Below are 21,994 nucleotides of genomic sequence, written 5' to 3'. Positions count from 1 at the left end.
GCTGCGCGCGCAGGCCGCCCCGCTTCCGGAGAGCGGGGCCCGCTTGCAGCGTCATCCTGAGGGGCCGGTTTGAATGAGACCCCGAGGGAGGGAGGGACGCGCCGGAACCGCCGCCATCGTCCGCCCGCTCCCTCCCCGCCAGCGCCGCTCCCCGCCGCCCATACGCTTCCCCGCCGCCACCGCGCCCGCCCGGGACACGGCGCGCCGCCCGTCCCTTCCGCCATGCCGCTCTTCTCAGGTGAGCCGGCCCTGGCGCCCGCGCCGGCCTGGCCCGCGGCGGGGGGCGGGGGGCCAGCGCCCGCGGCGGCGGCTGCCGTCGCCTCAGCGACGGGCCCTCCCAGCGGCCCCGCCGCCCCCCGCCGGGCCCTTCCCGCCATTGGCGGCGGCGGCGGGCGGTGCCTCCCGCGGGGCGGCGGGCGGGCGGGCGGAAGGCTCCTCCGGCGGCCCCGCCGATCCGCACGGCACGCGTCTGGCCCGCCCGGCCGCGGACGGCGCCGGGGGCCGCTGGGGCAGGGGGCCGGGCCCGGCCTGCCGCGGAGCGCGGCGGGGGCGGTGGGCGAGCCCCGCTGGCGGGCAGGGGCCCTTCCGGCGGGGCCCTGCGGCGGGGGGCGCGGCGGATCGCGCGCGGGCCTGCCGCGGTGTCGCCCGTCCCGCTTTATTTTGGGATTTGTACCGGCAGCGCGCGCCAAGTGCGCGGCAATTCTGCGTCCCTGCCTCCGAATTTGTTTAGGGCCATCTGCCTCCCCTCTTCCCAGTCCGTTTTTTTCCCAGCTAAAACCAGCGATATGAAAATTTTCATAAATTGCATCACATCCCACTCGCTCTCTGTGCTGGGGAGGAAAGTTTTTAGCGACGGCTGCTAAAGAGCAAAGCCTGCAGTGACACTTCTAGACCATTTAGTGCTTGTTTACGATTCACAGGTCTGGCCTCTTGGGGCTTTTTAGGATGTGAGGAACAGATTGTAGAAAGCCCCGGTACACGGTTGTGTCCCTGTTCCTCTGCTGTTTTAATCGTGGTTGGCAAGCTGGGATCCTGGTGGCAGTGTAACAGGACTTGTCCTGTTACAATTCATAAGCTGTGTTTTCTGCTCAGTGGGGTAAACGTCCTTCATTTTTCTTGGTTTCTATTGTTTTCAAATTAACAGTTTTCTCCTCTATTTTGGAAACTCCTGGTGAAAATGTGGTTGCAGTCTCTGAAACACTCATGCTTTCACTTTCCTCTTGAGTGCTGAGTTGTCAAAAGCAGTGACGCTACAGATTAAAAATTGCTAACTCTTCGAGATACTTAGTGGTGCATGCATGATGGTTCAAAAATGCAAAGCTTAAAAGACTGCGGCTGACTTGCTCAGTGACTGAGTGGGTTGTCTTCCCAGAAAGTAGGAAAAGATCTGTGCTTGGTAGGTCAAAATAATAAATGTATTTTTTAAAAAAAAATCAGAAGGTTGGGCAAATCAGAAGGTAATTTCTGCTAGAAATACTGAAAAGCCAGTCATTTGAGTCCCTTTGCATGTTGATGTAAACCAAGTTTTGGTTGTTCTTCCTTATTACCCATCACAAGCACTGCATACATCTGAGATCTGAACCTTCTTGGACATTTTTTTTTTAATCATGACCTCGAAGAGTTTTATTTTGAAAAAAACCCAGGAATTCCCATAATATATTTATGTAAAACCAAAGCACAGGTAGAAGGAAGGATATGACTTTCTTAAAGTATAGTGTTTCAGCCACTTACTGTGCACAGGGGATGTTATCACGTGCTCTGTTTTGCAGATTTTCAGCAAAACTGCAGCTTGCTAAAGTAGCCTTGAGTACCTATGATAGTGATTGGAAGTGACTGAAGACGTGTAACCATTCTTTAGAAATGCAACGTTTGTTTATTCCAGGCATTTTTATCTGCTCTTGGTTAGTACTGGCTTTACCACAGTGAGGTTAATGTCCCTTTGTGTCATTCTGGTTACTGTTTCTGCTGAAGATCCCGTTTCCAGCGTCAAGAGTTAACACTTTGCATGAACCAAGTGTTCTCTTCGCTTCTAATTCCAGTCCTGCACCTTTACTGGGGTCAGGGCTTCTGGAGCTGCAACCTGTGCTAGGCTGCTGTCTGTATTTGCACGCAGGTACGTTGTGCGTGTGAACACTGTCAAAACTGAGGAGGGTAGCGGTGGTGGCATTGCAAATGGCACTGTGAGGTAAACCTTCCACTGAAAGGAAGCAGGAGGTGTGCTGTTTTATGGGATGTGTCTTGATGCATGCTTACCTCCTCATGGAGCTCTGCGTGAACGACACTGGTAGCCAGATCTATGGCTGTCAGACAGTAGCTTTGCTTTTGAAGGACGTGGTATTGTTTTCCATTGAAGGAGAACGGAAATGCTATGGAAAACTGAACTGGAATTGCCTATCAGAACTTCCTTCAGAAAGTTTTGTTTACAATGAACAGTGCCAAGAGATTGTGAGAGTTTCTTTCTTACTGCTTTTGTGAAGACTTGCCTAAAGGATTTCTGATGCTGTTACGTACATCTGTTGCTTGCAAAGTTTCTCAGTATACACGTTGTTTACAATGGTTTTGTAGGACATTTTTAGACTTTTTGGAAGTGATATGTTCTGATATAGTAAAGGTGCTCCTTAGCTTGATGATTGGCAAGTTTCAGAGTTGAAAACAACATATAAATTCTGGAATTCAAAATACTGGGTTAAACTTGGTAATTACATTCTTGTGTATTAGGAAATAATCTAGTTTCAAAACATTTTGTTTGCAGTTAATGTGAAATGGGGAAAAGAGAAATTTGATGGTGTGGAGCTTAATACTGATGAACCTCCAATGGTCTTCAAAGCCCAGTTGTTCGCACTGACTGGAGTTCAGCCAGCTAGACAGAAGGTTATGGTTAAAGGAGGAACTCTGAAGGTAGAAATCCGTGGGGTTTTTTATATTATTTCTAACCTTATTACATTATAACGTAATGAGCAATGACCATATTTAGAAGTGTTTCTCCAGAAGATCTTTCATTGTATGTATTAAACTGACTACTCTTTTCAGAAATGATTCTGTACGATTCATTGCCGACTACTAGAAAATACCAGCAAAAGTTTGTTGCTAAATGGTTGGGGGGTACACTGCTGTTTTAAAATACTTCTTCATACTTCTAAAATACTGCTTACACCAAATGCTGCTCTGCTTGGCGGTTTTTTTCGTTTAATGTTCAGAGTCTGAATGCAACTTCTTGCTTTTTAGCTTGTTTAAGAAGTTTCTCTGACACTTCTTTGCCATTATTAGGTTAATGTGATACAGGCAACTTTTCTGCAAAAAGCTGTTTACGTCTAAGAAGTGTTGAACAACAGCTGAAGAACTTTACTGAAAAAAACAGCTTGGCTGCTTTTTATTTTAATCAGATGAGATTTGATGTGCAAGTAGTTAATATTGTGGAATCTGGGATGAAACACAATGGTATATTTAGAAATATGTGATTAATATTGATGAGAATACTTGCTTGTCTTTTGCTGCAGGATAATTAACTTGTCTTTTATTTAATTTCAAATACAGGATGATGACTGGGGGAACCTAAAAATAAAGAACGTAAGTTCTGAGGAATAACCAAATTTTAACTAGTTTGATTTTTATTTTGGCATTTCAAGAAAGATTTAAAGTTCTTGCTGTTCCTGTTTGAATGGGTAGCTTTTTCTTGAAAATCAGAGCTTGAAGAAAAATATTTTTACAGTTCTGATACCTAAGCATTTTTATGAAGTTATCACTATTGATTTGTAAAAAACCTTTTTTTTGGCATCAGGAGGGAAATCACACCATCTTCCTGAGGTACTTGGGAGCATGTTTTTTTTTTTTTTTCTTTCTTACAAGAAAATAAGTTCTGGGTCAGACCAGGAGTCCTATTTTGTCTGTGACCATGAGAATAAGTGATGTTATTTAGAGAGAACTTGCAAATCTGGGCACTGTCAGTGGTCCAGTGTGCTTGTCCATCCCCAGCACAGAAAATCGTTGCATTTCACATGCTGAGGTTACAGCTCTCCCTATTTCCTTTTTTATCAACCTGCTGAAATTTTTTCTCCTGTACTAAACAGCTGCTGTTTAAAAACAAAGCCATTAGTAATGGTGGTTCATACCTTTGACTAGTTCAGGAAGAAAACAAAAAGGGAATGTACTTGTGTTTCTTAGCTATATAATATTGTAACAGGGAATCACAGAAATTTTCAGGGTTTTTTGGACATTCACGTTTTTGTAGGTTTCTCATAATATCTGTTTCGTACGGGTTTTACTCCAGTTCTTCACTGAGCACATTGAATTAGGTAGCATTACTCTTACCCTTGTAATTAGTTTGCAAGCATCTATTAGCAGCCTGTAGCTGCAGCTATTGTTGCAAAGTCATTCAGCAAAACCCCGGTGCATAATACTCTTGCGTTTTTTTGCATACTGTTATGCTAATAACTGCCTCTATTAATTTTAATGGTGTTACGTACTAGTTCTAGGGATTTATTTACAGTGTCAAAACAGTTTCTTTCCATTCTGTTGTCCATCCTTTTCCTTAGCACTGTATTTTTCAAGGCCCCAGATAGCCGTTTTCTCCCCTTTGACAGACCTTATTGTGTAGATGCGCTCAAAACCTCCTTTTCCTTATGCTAGTACAGCAAGCAGGGTAACTTGATGGCTTTTTTTCTCCCCTTGAATGTTAGTCTTCATGCTAAACTGACAGGGTCATTATGGTTATTACTCCCTTTTCAGTTAGTTTAATGTCCTCAGAACTTGCCAGACCAAAGGATGGCACTTGCCTTTCCTGCTTGTTTTTCAAGTGAAAAAAGCAATTCCGAACTCGGAGCTGTGGTCCTTATTATTATCCACAGCTGTCTGAAGTGTTTCCCCAGATTCTAGGCTAAAGATGAGGGATGTTTTTGTTGTTCAGAGAATTCTGAATTTGAGAACTTGAGATTCTGTTGACTGAGAAGCTCAAACACTGCAGCTTTTTCCAAATTTGAATATAGCTGTTTGGTTATCTTTGATTCCAAGGTATTTTCTAAGACTTAAGGGAAAGAGGAATATTTGCACTGAAGTGTTGAAGATGTTTGATCCCTGGTGATCCATCAGGAAGGGAGCTTTTCTGAACACTTCACTTTGGGGTATTCCGTGAATGTTAAATTTAGTCCCGATTGGAGTCTTGTGTTCTCAGCTGCTGGCAAGCTCACCGGGCTCAGTGGAAACATCTAGCATGGATAGTTGGTCTCAATAAATACTTTCTAGATAATGAGAAAGTTAAAGTATACCCTTAAGAAACAACAGTGCAGTGTCGGTTCTGTAAACTAAGATAAAGCTTATGTTTATTTTGGGGGAAGTAGCTGAAATATGTCAAGAGCTTTATGATTTTCTTTTTTTAAGTGGAAATAATTGCCCTTAAATATTTATTGCTATTTTCACTGTGTTTCAAGGGGATGACCTTGTTAATGATGGGTTCTGCAGATGCACTTCCGGAAGAGCCAATTGCTCGGCCCGTCTTTGTAGAAGACATGACAGAGGAGCAGTTGGCTTCAGCTGTAAGCATATTTCTAACTTTGGTTTCTTGTAAAATAATGGCAAGTTTTAAAATATTTGGAGTTGCTTAAAAGTGCATTTTGAAACTCATTAATGTCTGTTTAGCTTCTCAATGTTTATAGCTTCTCAAAGAAACGCAAATTTACGTTGATGATCCAACTGGTAGCAGTGATGAGTAGTTTGGAATTCAATTTCAATGCTGTGTAACTAGTGCTGTTTTCGAGCAAGCAGCTTAGCAAATTTTCTAAAAATAACATTGCTGATGTTTTTAAAGACAAAGTTGTATTACCTTTGCTGTATTAGTGTCCTGAACTTTGCCTGAATAAGGGCATTTTAGATATGCAAAATTGTTTCCTGCCTCCTTCATATCTATGAAGGGAAACTAGGGTTTGTTTGGGGTGGGGTGTATTTGGGGTTTTGATTGTCCTTGTTGGTAGTATTAGGTAAACTTTCTTTCTGAAAAACGGAAATAAGTTTGACATTAGTGGAATAGATTATATGTTTTCCTTTATATGAGTAAAGTCTGGAAGAGAATAATTAGTCTATTTCTTTCATTAACTTTCTGTTTATTTCCTTTTTTACTATTTGAAAGACATAATTTTCTCATCAGTCATTTGAGCTAGGAGCTCTTCGTCATACTTAAAACAGTTGCATGACTGTTGTCAGCTGCACAAGCAGAATGAGAATAGTTTTATCCATGTCTGTGTGAAAACAGATCTGTAGTTTAGGACTGGTTTTGTGCTTGAGTATTTAATGCTTTCCACAGCATCAGCAGGTGAAGGATATTTACGTATTTTTGAGGCTAACCCTATACACAGACTTGGAGATAACTGAGAGGCAAACAAGGAGATGATTTGGTGTCAGATAACATTTTGAAAAAGTTGGTCACATTGCATTTCTCTGATTTTATTATAGATCAAAATTCAATTGTCCTTACTGCATGCATTCATTAAAAATGGAATACACAGATAAATTAATTATCTCTTTCTAAAATAATCAAGTAGTATTGGTATGCAGTACTACTTCAGTTTCATTAAACGATGTGCTTTTCCTGGACAACTACTTAAATATGCAGGATTGGGGGGGAAAAAAAAGCGCTATTCTATTGTGATTTATAGTTGTTTGTGAAACTGATTAGTTTAATTATTAGCTGGCCTTCACATTTGTCAGAATTTTAGAAATGCACAAGTTGTCGGGAAGGATCAACTTAATGATCTGTTGCAGGCTTCTGGAAAGGAGTTTAAATAATGCTTTTGTTTCTAACTATGAGCTTCATAACATTCCGGGTTTTACTAAAAACTGATTTTAATTAAAACATCAGTGTTTTGTACAAATGTATTCATGTGGAAATTTCATGGAAATAGAATTTTAAGGTCAAAACTTGAATGAGATTATAATTGAGTTTTCTGAATGACTGCCTGCTTGAATATTTTCATTAAAGTAAACAAGCATTCCTGAATGTCCTCTTAATAGCACCGAATGGTGAAATGATTAATATAATCAGAGAATGGATCTGGAAAACTTTGTAAAGTTTGATGGAATATTCCAGTTTATACACATCTCTGATCATGCCTTTTTTTAGAAGTTGATGTCAAATTACAGCATTTATACAAAAATGGTTGCACATCTCTCTCAGACCTTCAAGCACCCTTGTAAATTTTTTGGTAGATGGAGTTACCATGTGGATTGACAAACCTTGGCAACACTTGCTACATGAATGCTACGGTTCAGTGTATCCGCTCAGTGCCAGAAGTGAAAGAGGCCCTTAAAAGGTAGGATTCAGTATAAAAATACCACGACTGAAATGTTTTCTTTAGCTTATGAAGTAGATATTTTGTGCAGTGGTCATCTTAATACTGTTATGGATGATCGTAACAATTTGTTATTATTTGAATCTGTTCAAGGTTAATATAATGATCGATTAAAGCTTATCCAGTGGCTGTGTTAGTCTGTACTTTTAAAAGAACTTCAGACTATGTATTTTGGAATCTACTATGTAGACAACTATGTATGTTGGAACTGGCTTTTGGTGGAGAGAATGTGTTTTGCCAGCTAAAAAAATAGCTCCTCTCAAGATTTCTTTAAAACGCTTGAACAAGCTACTGAACTCCCAACCCTATTTTCTGGTGTTAGTTTGTATGGTCTTGTTCTGTATTAAAGAATCATATGGGAGTCCTGTTCCTTGGAGGAATATTTTTTTCAATGGCTTTATTGCACAGTGTGTTTTCAGCTATGAAATTTAGACATTACTGACATTTGGTACTTGGAGGTACAGCAGGAAGCTCTGAGACAGGACCATGGGTGTTACTGTGTCGGCAAACTGGAGTAAGCTGGAGTTACTGTCATGTGGGTGTGTAGGGAACAGAAGACATGCCCTTATGTAATTTGTTTCATTCATTCTGATTGTAGAATAACTTCTGGGGTTTTTGTTTGTTTTGTTTGTTGTTCTGGACGGAAATGTGTAAATGGCCTATTTTTTTGGTGAGGAATCTACAAGAAACTTAAAAATTATGAAGGTCGGAGGAAAAAAGAATACATGGCAGTGTGTCCTGCATATGAATTAGAATGAGAAAACCAGGATTAGGTAGAGCATTGCCATTTTAGGATTACCTTAATTCCTTTAAAATATACTGCTTTCTTGATACCTTGGTACCCAACTGGATTACTGTAAATGCTGGTTATTTAAGTACTTACAAATTTTTCTTCATTCTGTGAGTAGGTGAACCTTAATGATTAGCACTGAGAACTATTTAAAGTACAGAAACTCTGTTCTAAAGCTTTTTCTTGTTTTTCAGTGTTGTCATTTTGGAAGAGTCTGTTTATTTCCATGTAAAGGACTCTTGAGTTACTGCACTGAATCAGAGTAATTGACAAATGTAATATAGCAAATGTCAAAACGTACCCTATAAAACCGGCGGACTGCATTACAAGATGTGGCCTTGCTCTCTGTGGGAAGTCAGATTCACAGGCAGCTACCCTGTTTTCCCCTGGAGACTTAATTTGGTCTTCCCTGCTTGACGACAGCATTGAAGGGTATATGGCAGTGGGAGAGAGGTGAAAGGACTCACATGGGAAAGCTTACTATTAGAGCTTAATTTCTCACCAGCTGCTCCATTGATCTCTGCAAGGGTACTCCATGTTTTGTAGGATGCCAGGGGGGAAAGTTTCCTGCTCATCATCTAGCAATGGACAGAATTTTTAAAATTCAGTCTGAGATTAAAGAATGCATGAGACCCTTCTTTTGCTTGAAGGCTTCTTTGCTTTCAGGAGGCCATCTGTTCCTCATGCAGCTGGTAAATTAAGAAATCACTCAAAGAAGAGCGGTAAGTTTTAGTAGTATGGGTGGACTCCCATTCTTTTTTTAGTGTAGGAAATACCTTCCCAGGAAAAATGTCTCACCTCTTACTGTTCTGCTTGTGCTGTGAAGGGAGGAAGCGAGCCTGCCCTCCATCTCTGTGCATTTTGTCTGCCGTCTATCCCTGAAAGTGTTTTATTCCACTTATCTGAAGAAGTTGTGGCAAACGTTTCGGAAATGGGGTAGCTTCTATTCAGACTTTTTCTCGGTTTCTTTCAAAATACGTTGAGTCTTTGAGGCAAATGGATTAGGGAAGCAGCAGTGATGTATCCGAAATTCTCAGTCTGCATTTATTTACTGTCTCAAGGATGCCAGTTTTCCTTTGCTTCCATGCAGTGCTTACGAAATAGCTGAGACTTTCAGGTGAGTGAGTAAATCTTATCTTCAGTTACTTCTGTTCTGGTGATTTGATTTCTTCTGATACATTGAAATACATCTAGCTGCTGCCTGCTTTATGATTTAAAAACCTGACTGCTGCTCTTGATTGTGTTTAATTGCATACAGTTTATTTTTCTTTTAGGTATGGTGGTGCCTTAAGAGCTTCAGGAGAAATGGCCTCTGCTCAATACATTACTGCAGGTTGGTGCTTAGAGTAGAGCACAGGCTAGCGTGTGATTTCCTGCTAACTGCAGATGAAAATTGCGGTTAGAGCTCTGCGTATTTTTCTTTAGCGTGTATGCCTTAGGAATTTCAGATCTGCTAGCACTGGAGGATTCATTTGCTCTGTCGTTAATATCTCTAAAGGTTATTCTGACTGTGGCTGCAAAGCATACATCTCTACGTACTATGTAGCTGCAGGCTAGGAAAGAATATATGCAAGTGCGACTGAGGCTTAGATAGAAATCATTCATATCTCTTAACTGTTTTAACAGGGAGGCATAAAATAATTGGAACTTCCTAAAGCAGACTCCATCCATCTGATGATTTGATCAGTTTGTATAGAAATATTTTAGTGTACAGTTCTGTTTCACCTAATGGTAGGCTAATGCCATGCTCCTAGAATATGTATTTCATTGCTATTTTTTAATATGATTTATTGGCTGAGCATTATTGTTAAGGTGGTAGCTGATGCTTTATCAGTGGTCTTAGCCTTTACCCTAAAGATCCAGATTTCGTAACTGAAATAGAAAGTAGTATCTTCAAAAGGAAAGTTACTCTTTGTTGTGGTGATCTGGGTGCTCACAATGTGGGAGCTCACGATGGCCCTGTATCTCCCAAGTTCTAACTAGAATTCTAGTTAGACCCCTTACACTTGAACAAGGGTACTACTTGTCCACTTTTTCTTTTTTTACTCTATTTCATTGCCCCACTAAGATGCTGGGCCAGGACACTGGGATTTCTACCAGTCCATTTAAGGAAAAACAAAACAATATAAGGAAGGAAAGGTCCAGTTTGTGGGTATGCCTGCTGATCGAGTTTTGGGGTGGTAAGTTCTGTGGTTACTCTATACAACCATGCCTGCCCCTCCCCTTTCCACTGCCCTTACTTTGTGACCCTTATTTTCTTTGTAAGGTGACAGCTCCGCTTTTTAGGAATCTTAGTAGTTTGAGTAATTCATGGTTAATTCTTTGGTGCTGAGCCGGTCAAGAACTCCTGCATGACACTTACGGCATTTTTTTTTAAATTGCTGTGTCATATCAGTTGTCCCTCTTATCAAAGTCAGTGAAGATATTTCTTTAAGAGAGGAAGCAATTGACCTTGGTTCCTTGTAATCTTGCCTATATTCACTTACTCAAGAGTATCATTCAGTAGTCTCTCTGCTTGTAAATTAGTGGCCATGCAGACTCTTGCCTACCTCACAGGGTTGTCATGAGGATTAACAGGTGTCTGAAGTGATTTGTGGATTTAAAATGCTGTAGCCTGGGTAGATAAGACATACATAGTGTGTCTGGAACAAAAAAGAAAGCCATGTGTATTGTCATGCAGTCAGTAGCATTCATTGAATTTCACGTAGTTATGAACTGTCTACACATATGCATACACATACTTGTTTTCTTGGGTTTGAAATTAAGCAAGAGTATTTTCTAGATATCTTAGTTGGGGAAAAATGAAAGTTTTTTTGCCTGTATTTGGTGAAACTTAAGCTGCTATAGAGAATAGATAGTGAATACATTGTGGTTTTGCTAGGTGTAGTCCTCTGTGAAAACACTGTTGCTAAACTGCTCAAAAAAAATTTTTTTTTTTTTTTGGTTAGCAGCCAGGAAAGACAAGGCACTGTACCAAACTCTCAGGACTGTCATCTTTACACATGTAAAGTCATGCTCACAAATGAGATCTTAGGTGCACCTGTTATGCCACCTGGAAAATCAGAAAGATTAAATTGGACGTTGTTAAATGATCAGTCTTTAAATGTTGCTGCTGTTTTAGTATTCTTTTTAAACTTCCTACCAGGTTTGAATTGTTTTTTCACTTCTGAAAGCATTCACTTTTTCTTCAAGCTCTTAGAGACTTGTTTGATTCCATGGATAAAACTTCCTCCAGTATCCCACCTATCATTCTCCTGCAGTTTTTACATATGGCCTTCCCACAGTTTGCAGAGAAAGGTGACCAAGGCCAGTATCTTCAACAGGTAAAGACCGATTATTAGCTTACTGTTTGAAAATTCTGTAGTATGTTGGAAATTGAGAACAAGAATATTTTAAGACTTTCCTTCTCCTGTGAAAATAATTTATCCCAGTAAAGTGTTTGTTTTTGTGTCGTGTAGAAAAGTTGAATGTAATACCAGCTCTGAAAATGTATGGCGGAATAGGAGAATTTCTTAGTGAAGGAATCCTTACATTTGGTTTTGTAGTGTAAAGATGGGTGGGGTTTATATTATAAAGTCATAACACTACCAGTTAGATTTAATGTTCTGTTCCCTTCCTAGGATGCCAATGAGTGCTGGGTGCAGATGATGAGGGTCCTGCAGCAGAAGCTGGAAGGCATAGAAAGTGATACAGTGATGGAGGTAATTGTAGTCTTCAACCAGAGTTGGACTTACAATATTGTACTTGTGATTCACTGTTTTTTGCTAAGGATTATCTGCTTTCTGAGTTCTTTGACATGTATCTATAGTCCAGTAAATGAAATTGTTTCCTGATGTGTCTGATCAGCATAATGCTACCTATATCATGTCAGCTATGCTATGGAGTGTACTATAGGAATACTTCCCCTTTGTGCTTTGTAAGGTATGTATTGGACCAGGGTGGTCGTGATTGTGAGTATGCTGTAGCTGGCCCTAATAACCAGTGAATTTAGCACATAACAACTTCTTTTCTGAAAAAAGTGTGCTACAGCATTCTTGACTTACACAAATGCTATTTCAAACAGACAGCTAGCCTAGTCAACCTGGTAAGAAACTGAAGTTAGTTCCCAAGACTTTACCAGACCAACTTTCTTCTTTGAAAACTCTTTTTTTGGAGAGTCTTGACAGTGGCAAAAATCTGATAACACTACTCCAGACAGATTTAAGTTGAGGGGCAGGCAGGTGTGACTTTGATTGAAATCTTGCTTGTTAATATAGAAGTGTCTTTAACAGTACTATAAATGCATTTGTTTTGAAATTTTTATGTGACGTCAGTTGACTAAGTAGGAGAAGATGCACCTATAGAAGGGTGAAGGAATAGGCTTTAAAGAATTTAAATAAATAGGGTTATTTTGTCTGTAAAGAAGACTCTCTGTACATGCTACTTAAAGTTACATCGTAAATTTGTTTTACAGACAGACTCTGGAGCTACAGCAGCATCTTCTAAAAAGAAGAGTTTAATTGACCAATTCTTCAGCATTGAATTTGAAACAGCGTATCCTAAAGACTAAGGCAAGACATAAAGAATGATGATAATTTCACACTTCAGCAGTTGAGTGCAGGGAGGATGAAAAGCATTGTTGAGAACAGTATGCAAAATAAAGGTGTGGTGGGGAGGAGAGGGAATGATGTGTTGCAGGAGTACACACAAAGTTAGGATTGGATATACTTTGAGAGAGAGGATGATGTGGGGAGGAAGAATTGGTAGTGGAAATTTACAGACCCCCCCCCCTGAATTTAAATACCAGATTTTCTCCCCAGAGATTACCAGTTGTCCACTTCAAGGGTGGTGACATGGTTTATTCAAATAAAAGTAATTATTGTCCTAAATAGCCTTTGTTTGGCTTGTAAGAGAATGTTGCTGATACACTTGGCATACTAAACATGCACAAAAGATGGCTTGATTGATTTCTTAGGAAATAAAATAGATGCATGCTGTTAGATGAGTAAGATACTAATGTAGCTGACAACTTTCTAGTAGCTTTTTATATAGCAAGAACAAAAAGCCTATGACCACATGGGGCACACATGCCAAGTATTACTCTTTTCCCACTTCCCCACTGCAAAATCCTGGCCATCATGTAACTAACCACCACTTTCAGAAAGAATTATACTGTGTGTTTTGCTTGTCATAAACAAGGAAACATTCCCTTAGATAAGGTACTTTATCTCATAGCTTGGTAGTAATAAAGCATAAAGGCTTTTTTTAAGGTAAGAATCGTGCATCTCTCTCCTCGTAGTATGGTGTTTGTTGTCCCTGAAGTAGTTGGGAGGAGCAGAATGCATAGCCAAGAGGAATGATGCATAGGCCAATGGCAGGAGGAGGAGACTTGGTAGAACAGTTGTGTTGCAAGCCTTCAGAGGCTTCAAATGCATTATGGCAGCTTTTGTAGAATAAATGCATTCAGAGCACGGAAAAATATCTAGAAGGAAGTGGGTGAGAGAAAAGGATTGGGGAAGAAGTATGAAAAAGAAGAGGTTGGACAGAATGATTAGAAGAATGTGTAGAAAATAATGAATAAATGGACTTCATTTCAGTGGAGAGGACATACAAGGCTTGGAAAGGAGGCTGTGCATGTTGAAAGAAATGGGAAATCTGGCCAGCAGCAGGAATAGAAAAACTTTATTGTAAACAGCAACGGAGCATAATGTTGCAGGAGGGCTTAATAACTTGCTGTTGGCAGACGGTATGATCTGTGTCCTGGGGGCTGGGTGGTTAATGGGGAGAAGAAAGAATAAAGCAGGCCTCGCAAGCTGAAATGGTGATTAAAAACTTTACTTTTTTTGGTATGCTGTCTGCCTCTGCTGCTACTTGTCATTAGACACAAAGGAACAGATTGATTAGAAGGAAGGACTTTTTCAAGTCTTCTGGTTTTTATACTACAAGGAGTAAAAGTATTATTGATGTACAAGCACAAGAGTATCTTGAAGTACAGTGCTGTTCAGCATGTAGTTTTCACTAGAGCTGTAGTTCAGCTCTTGGTGCATGATGGTTTTCCTTAATTTTGTGAAGCATGAAATGTACAGAAGCTGAAGAAGAGGAAGTAACTAAAGGAAAGGAGAATCTGCTTCAGCTTAGCTGCTTTATCAATCAAGAAGTGAAATACCTGTTTACAGGACTGAAATTGGTAAGCCATTATAACTTTTATTTAATTGAAATTCTGCATGACCTGTGTTTTTAATCTATGACTTGGAATTGACATCTGCTGGCCCAGCTTTACAAAGTTGCAAGATTTTTTGGTTTTGATGTTCAATGGGGAGGTAGCAGGGGGAATTAATTGCCTGTTAATGTAAAGCAGACTTCAACAGGGCACTTTCTTGACCCTTGACATGGTCTTCCCCATGCAGGTAAGCAAGTGCAAGCCAATTTGCTGCTTGTTTGTTCAGCTGGCTTTCACTTCAGACTGAACAGTATCACAATTCAAGCATGCTGTAAATAGTTTCCAAAAAGTCCAAAAGTCAATTTTAAAATAGGGTGGCGTTTCGGTTGTTCGGATGATGGAACAATTAAACTTAATTTTGCAGATTTTGGAGGGGATTATGTTTTCCATGACACAACATCATCTTTAAACTGTTCATTTAAGTAGAAATTCTTAAAATAGTCTGTGCTTTTTATGTATATGCTTCTAAGTTTTCAGGGATTTTTTTGAGAATCTGAAGGAGCAAGGAGAGGAGCTACTACACAGCCTTTGTAGTAACTGCTTTTGCACAGTATTTGCACAAGAGCAGGGATGGAAGAAGTGATCTGGTTTGTACAGGACTGGACCAAGTTGCATGGTTCTCAGATAATCTTTGTTATCTGCTTTTTCTTTTTGACAGAATTTAGACTGAAAAGTAAGATAAAATAGTTAATGCTCACAAATTAAACAGATTATGAACCCCCCCCCACTTTCAGGCCAGAAAAGGTCTGGAGTTCTTACGCTGGGTTGCCTGTAGCAAGACGGTCACAACAGTAACAACCAGGCCAGTCTTTCCCTGAATTTGGAAGGGTCCCTGGAAGTAGAGTATCGCCACCTGTCTCCTTACATGCAGCTCTGTCTGCTTTAGACAGAGTTGAGAAACATGCAAATATTTTTGTCACAAGGAACTTGACTTTTTCATTAATGTTCTAAGCATGACATGACACATTTGTAATCAATTTCAGATACAATTCATAACCCATCCAGTTGCAGATTCTACTCATGTAGAATAAAATTTTCTGCAGAGTGAAACTTTTTAAGTGTTGTCAGGGCTCAGGAATGAGCCTAGAGCTGAACAAATGAATGGGCACGGTCTTTCGGAATTTCAAAATTGTGTGTTGTAATGACTGATAGCAACAGAAGAGATTGCCAGAATGAGATTTAGTTTACGGTTTGTTTATTTGTGCGGTGCTTTTCTTTAAGTTGTGTTTTATCGTGAATGTATGTGATACTACCTTTAATGTTTTTTTAACAGCGTCTTCAAGAGGAAATCACCAAACAGTCTCCAACACTGCAGAGAAATGCACTCTATATCAAATCTGTGAGTGGTACTTTTGTTGCTCTTTTTATGATTCTTCTAATTTTCTGTCCCAAACCACAAACTTATTGCTGTACAGCATGTGATTTATGTTTCTAAAGCATCTGAATATCTGCTACAAGAAATTTAAGACCAGTTGAAAATTACTTCTTTGACTATACTACTATAGAGAGCTTCAGAATAGGAGGTCTTGTTATATTCCTATGTGTTTGTGTACAAATATGTTCCCAGAATAGCTTGTAGTTTAGGATGAGCAGTGTTTAAAGTGTAAAAGATCTGTGAATATCTAAAGTAATAGTTTTTTCTGATTTTTCTTGTAGTCTAAAATTAGTCGCCTGCCAGCATACCTGACTATTCAAATGGTTAGATTTTTTTATAAAGAGAAAGAATCTGTGAATGCCAAAGTTCTTAAGGTAAGTTTTCTGCATATTGAGGTTAAATTCCTCTTTATGCTTTTCAATGATTTTTTTTTAATAGGTAGACACTAATACTTGAGGGTTATTTACTAAATTGCCTTAACATTGCATTTACAAATATTAACAGGGCAGTTTCTTTGCTTAAGTACAATGTAGCTTTGTTCCCTATGTGTGGCAAACTATATTATGAAAATAGCCTGGGGGAGAAGATAAGGGACAGAAGTGAGTTTGCTCCCATAGTGTTAGGATGGTTTTTTGTCTCTTTACCAGTGGTTCAGAGAATGTTTAAGGAGAGGACTATGCTTTTAGTCACTGGACAGCGTTACAAAGTTGGTGAGAAATGTTTATGCTAACAGACCTTCTGTATAACTGTATTAGTTACTTTAATTGTCTGGCTTCCTGATTAACAAATGGCAAGAGCCAGCCGTGAACAGCCACGTGTTCCAGTTTTGCTTTCTGTTGGCCTTGGCTGATAGACCTCGCAGGCTGCCCAGGGAGCATCTGGATAGATGGTACCTGTTCCTTACAAGAGAAGCAAGGGAATAAAAATTGAAGGTGCATGTAAACAATTTTAAAAGATTGTTTGGATAACAAAATTGACATTTTTGCAAGTGTACAGTCATTCTACATGCATTTTTTTTTTCCATAGGCCTGCAGAGGTATTTCTGTAGTATAAAAGTATGACGGCTATTAACAAAGAATCTAAATATTTACATTGAACATAGTAATTTATGATGGTTTGTTTATACTGAATCAGATTTTCTTCTGTGAAAGTATTGTAGCCCATTAGGTAAGTACTGTTGGCAACATTTCAGTAGATCAGGTTGTCATAAATGTGAGAAGAGTTGCATTTAATTGGACTTAAGTGTTGTCTTCCCATGGGAGAATGCTTTAATGTGGAGTACCAAATTATGCTAATAATCTTCATACTTTTTACTTCCTAGGATGTTAAATTCCCTCTTATGTTGGATGTGTATGAGCTGTGTACACCAGACCTTCAGGAAAAAATGGTTTCTTATCGGTCAAAATTCAAAGACATAGAAGACAAAAAAGTAAATCAACAGCCAAAGAATGTAAGTCTGACATTTTGATTAAAGAAGTCATACATCTGAAATTGGGGTACTAATAATAAGAACTAGATAAAACTTGACATCTTTAAATATTTTTTTTCTTATTTAGCATTCAGACTCCTTGATATTGAGCGTTAGATCTTTTTGTGTATTTTCATGAAAATACAATAATTTTCTTTAATATGACTGCTTGATGAGAAATGTTAAATGCTGTAGACAAACACGTTGCTTACATTTTGATTTCAAAACATATTAAAATGTAGTGCTTCTGCTTGCCAGTGGTATGCCTAAAGGTTTTCTGTGAATTACACAAAATTACTCTCTTCAAACGTTGCCGCTTGCTGGCAGTGTGGGGTCTAGGTAGCTGTTTCCTGCTAACCAACTGAAAAGGGTTGTACAAGGGACTACTATGTGTCTGACTGATAAAATTCAGAATATACGTACTAATGAGCTAAAAGTCTGTACTCTAGGAAGTTGGTCTACATATTCTAAAACTGACTTCCCTTTCTTTAATGAAGACAAAAAGTAAACAAGCTATAACACTAGCATTTTAGCCATGTTGTTTTTTAAAGTTTGCTAGTCTTTTCATGGCTTAACTGCTGGCAGTTTCATTTAAATGTTTGAATAAGGCTTGCAACAGTGTGGAACAAGGAAAGAGTGCTATTTTAAAACGGAATGTATTAGCCCTTGGAGTCTGAGTCTAGTATTTTCTTGTTGCCACTTTTGCTGCTAGCAAGTCCCTAACAGGGAATAAAGTCTTCAATTTTCAGAATCGTTTTTTGTAAACAAACCTGTAAATCCGGTGGCTAAACAGTCTAGGCAATATGTGTCAAAATGGTTATATGTTTGCCTTAAAATGTGGTCTTATTTTAGATTAGGCTTTCAGATGTCCACCTAGAAATACGGTAATGAACATGTTTCAAGTTAAACAAAAAAAGTTTAGGCTTAAAAACAAGTTTAAGTGAATGGAATGTTGGGATTTGATATGATTGTGCTAAAGCTTTTTTCAAAACCATTCCACATTAATTCAGCATATTCTGTTCTTTAGTCTAGTAAAAGTGATGGCGCACAGAAAGAAGTTAAATATGAACCATTTTCTTTTCCCGATGGTGAGTACAGGGAAGTAAATCTATTTTAAAGTAACTTTCCTTTTACTTATGTTTAAGTGGACCTGATGGTAGTAATATTTTGAGAACCCTGGTTATTTTTAATGCCTTTGAAAATAACCTTCAGAAACTGACAAATTTAAAGAATGGAAAGATCAGGCAAACCAAAATGCTGTTGATATGCTCAAAGACATAATTGTCACCCCCCTGACAAGTTGATGAATCATAAAAAACATGCTCATCAAAAGATGCGTGCATGTAATGCGCAGTTATTTTGTATGCTGCTTTGTCAGTGGATGGTAGAAAGCTGAAATTGAAACAAAAACTTGAACTGGACTTTTGAAACTGCTGTGCTGATGTTGCCTGAATCTAGGGGGCTTGGAGCTCGAACGCCCCAGGCATTCACCCTTGTGTTGAGCGCATTGTGCAGAAATTACTTTGGAGATCTCGTTTGCCCAAACTGTTACTGTGCGGTGCTGCCGGAGGCTCGTGTGTGATGTGCTGCGTGAGGGGCAGGGCCGTGTTGCCTAGCTCAAGGGCACAGTGTAAACTGAATATTCTGGAGTGCTGAGAAATGCGGTTAAGGCATGTTGGGGGCTGTAGTGCCCTTCTTGGTACGTTTGGAATTGGCCTGTTTTTTCCATTGAAAAAGTGAATGGTGTAATTGAACTAACTGTGGAGTAGCCAATCTGCTGTACTTGCGTATTCTCAGCAGTGTCGCTGTGCAGCCTGTGCTCAGCACATCAGTTCTTGCAGTTTCATGGCTCGCCCTGAGTGCAGACAGCAGCTGGTGTTTGAAGGAAGTAATTGGCCAAACCTGCCCAGAAGGTTTACTTGATCATACATCATGATTTTAATACTTTAAGCTCACTGTATTTGCGTTACATCAGGATACAGATTAATGCCATGAGAATGCACAGCATTCCCCGTTTCCTGAGAGGCTGTCCTGGCTGACAGGTGCTGCTTTTAGTTTACAGTGATTTACAGCTGTGCTGTAAATGGGGTTTTACACAACTGCAGTTGTGTATACGGTGCTGCAGTATAGCTAATGTGTCTTTGGCCTGTGTGCTGTTAAAAACACTAAAACTGTTCATGTAGTACTCGCGTAACTTCTTTTTCCCCCTCTTCCTTCAGATATTGGTTCTAATAATTGCGGCTATTACGACCTGCAGGCAGTGCTAACACATCAAGGCAGATCAAGTTCCTCTGGGCATTATGTGTCTTGGGTTAAAAGGAAACAAGGTAAAAAAACCCCAAAACGATAGCACTGTTAACCACCCTTCACAGCTTCTTCCATTTAAAAGGGGCTGTTAGAGTGCTTAGATTTTATGTACCTAAATTACAGATAATCCTCTTGTTTTTCTTGCAGATGAATGGATTAAATTTGATGATGACAAAGTCAGCATTGTTACACCTGAAGATATTTTGAGATTATCTGGGGGTGGAGACTGGCATATAGCTTATGTTCTACTCTACGGGCCTCGCAGAATTGAAGTAATTGAAGACGAAGCTGAACAGTAGTCTTCAGTTTTAGTCATTCTGCTTAGGTGTGAAATAAATGTTGATTACTGATCACTTCTTTAACCCCAGAGCTTTAGCAAATGGGTAAATAATTTGTTCAAACCTTTTCATGTGAAGAGGGATACTGTTTCAAAATGATCCACATACCAATTGGTCACTACTGGAGTGAACTGCCCACTGCTGTGGTGATGACACTTAAAATAGCTTTAATGTCTTGCAGAAGATAATTTTTTTAAATGAGCCTTTTCCTCCCCTGCCCCCCTTTCCTCTCGAATGTCATCAAGTATTTATTACACACCTACTCTCACATTTGTTACTCTTGCATGGTTTATACCACAGTTCAGTAGCTGTCCATCCTTTGCCTTACCTGGCAGTTTTGTTAGGAAGGTAGAAGAGAAACTGTTGCCTTGTTGTGTAACTCAGTGCTGCTGCCCATAGCCAACAGCTGTGGCTACGATCAAATATTTGTCCAGCCTGACCTGCTGATTCAGTCTGTTCTGTTGCTGGCATCTCATGACTTCAGAGTAAATTGTGATCAACAATGTGTCTCCATTAAAAAAAGTTCATGTCTTGGTAGTGTAGCTAGTATGTGTTTGTTTTCACTTCTCGGGCCACCACTGATGAATGTCTTGAAGCAGTCATGTAATAAAGCCATTTTTTTTTTTAAGCTGTAGGGACTTACCTCCTGTCCTGTTACTCTTTACTCAGTAGACAGGACTAGTACGGTGGCTGCAAAACTGGGTATTACTTACTTACAGTAACCTCTGTTCCTTCCCCACAGGAATACAGCAGCTGTATGCTAGTGGGAGGCTGCAGTAAAAAAGTATTTCAGTGTTGGTTACAGCCAGAAAAGCACTAAGCCATCAACAGGACTCAACCTTCTGTGTGGGGGATCTGATTTTTAGTGTGGCCCAGTCCCTTCTGGGAGAGCTAGTCCATATTCATGTGAAACACCTTCAGTTGTGTCTCCATTAACAGGGACCACACGGTGAGTTTGACTGTGCCTCACTTGCTGAGAAGGGACTCCTCTTTTACCCTCCGCTGGGGACACTGGCTTCAGCTGTGACCCTACCGGCTAGTTTTTTCTGCCTCACAACTTGTGTTGGTAGGTACGGCGCTGCTGCCTTTCTGCACAGCTTCCCCTGGGAGCACGGCAAAGGCCTAAGGATGTATTTTTAAAAAGTTGCATGATGCTTAAAGGCAGGCTCCACCCCTGAAGGAAGCCCCAGTGCAGTACCAGCTCTCTTCCTCTGTACCCCACAGAAATAGTACAGGCTCCTCTGTTTTTAAAAGCTTGCTCTGTCCCCTGTTAAGGAGGAAGGAGAGATGGTGCCTGTGCCGGCTGGCTGTTCTGTGGAACTGCATCCTCCCAGCTGTGGTCCTACAATCAGTGCTTCCTCTCTTAAAGCTCCTGGCAGCAGCTGAAAAGAGCTGCTTGCTCTGAACAATTGCATGACCCTACACCTATGAAAAAACTGATCTTCTATTACTGGTTACAGCCCCATAGTTACAAGAAAAGGTTAACTTTTTCCTTCCCAAAAAGTGTACTGTCCCATTTTTCTGCTGCTCTTGCATTTTCCTAATTTTGAGACATGTACACTTATGTGTGACAACTGTACAAGTCATCTCACTGGGACAAGATACACTTAATTACTAATAGCTGGGACACTGAAAACGCCATCTCCTTTTCTTTCTAGGTCTGTCAAACCCTTTAGTTGCATCTTAGGGCTGGGGGCTTGAATCAGTGGTCGGGATCCTCACAGTCAGGGTCTTGCCCCAGGTGGGTCTACTTTCGAGCCTGTCTGAGGCCAGAGCAGTGCTGTCACGTTTTGACAAGGTCATACTTGTCAATGATGCAGAAAAAAAATCTGCGTTCCTCCATGCACAAAACGACACAGGACTGCGCTGCTGCTGGATCAAAGGTAAATCAGGGGGACACCTCGTGCCCAAGTCTATTGCCTTGACCATGAGTCCGGAGATTCTGGTTCATGACTGAACTATCACGACTACAACTCACTGGACGTAGCTTCCTTCAGTCACCTTCCATGTGGCTGTCATCCCCAGCTCTCCCAGCATCAAGGCGGCAGGCAGGCCGTGTTCAGGAGCTGTTAGTCATCCCCACACATCTCAGATCACAATACGCTCCAGTCCCTTCATCATCTGAAATCGTTAACATTTCATACCTTCTACCAATCGTACCTGCAGCCGGAGGCAACAGT

General features: G+C 40.2%; 1 protein-coding gene across 1 annotated transcript; it reads left to right on the top strand.

Annotated features, from left to right (window-relative positions):
• The first annotated feature begins 9 nt into the window (after positions 1-9).
• Positions 10-20,356, top strand: USP14 (ubiquitin specific peptidase 14). Its single transcript, XM_040588578.1, has 16 exons — positions 10-238; positions 2,753-2,898; positions 3,535-3,567; positions 5,424-5,528; positions 7,195-7,298; positions 9,402-9,460; positions 11,320-11,450; positions 11,748-11,828; positions 12,581-12,660; positions 14,179-14,293; positions 15,600-15,665; positions 15,983-16,075; positions 17,023-17,151; positions 18,197-18,257; positions 19,389-19,496; positions 19,624-20,356. Exons 1-16 carry the CDS (start codon positions 223-225, stop codon positions 19,773-19,775), a joined length of 1,479 nt encoding a protein of 492 aa, XP_040444512.1. The 5' UTR covers positions 10-222; the 3' UTR covers positions 19,776-20,356.
• Positions 20,357-21,994: the final 1,638 nt, after the last annotated feature.

The sequence above is a fragment of the Falco naumanni genome, chromosome 3 (assembly GCF_017639655.2).
Source record: "Falco naumanni isolate bFalNau1 chromosome 3, bFalNau1.pat, whole genome shotgun sequence".
Lineage (NCBI taxonomy): Eukaryota > Metazoa > Chordata > Aves > Falconiformes > Falconidae > Falco > Falco naumanni.
The sequence above is the reverse complement of the archived record's forward strand: the minus strand, read 5'-3'. Positions and strand labels throughout refer to the sequence as shown.

Coding starts and splice junctions, on each gene's coding strand:
- USP14 (XM_040588578.1), top strand. Junction 9,461..11,319: donor TGCTCAATACATTACTGCAG/GTTGGTGCTTAG, acceptor TTTTTCTTCAAG/CTCTTAGAGACTTGTTTGAT. Junction 14,294..15,599: donor TGTTTACAGGACTGAAATTG/GTAAGCCATTAT, acceptor TTTTTTTAACAG/CGTCTTCAAGAGGAAATCAC.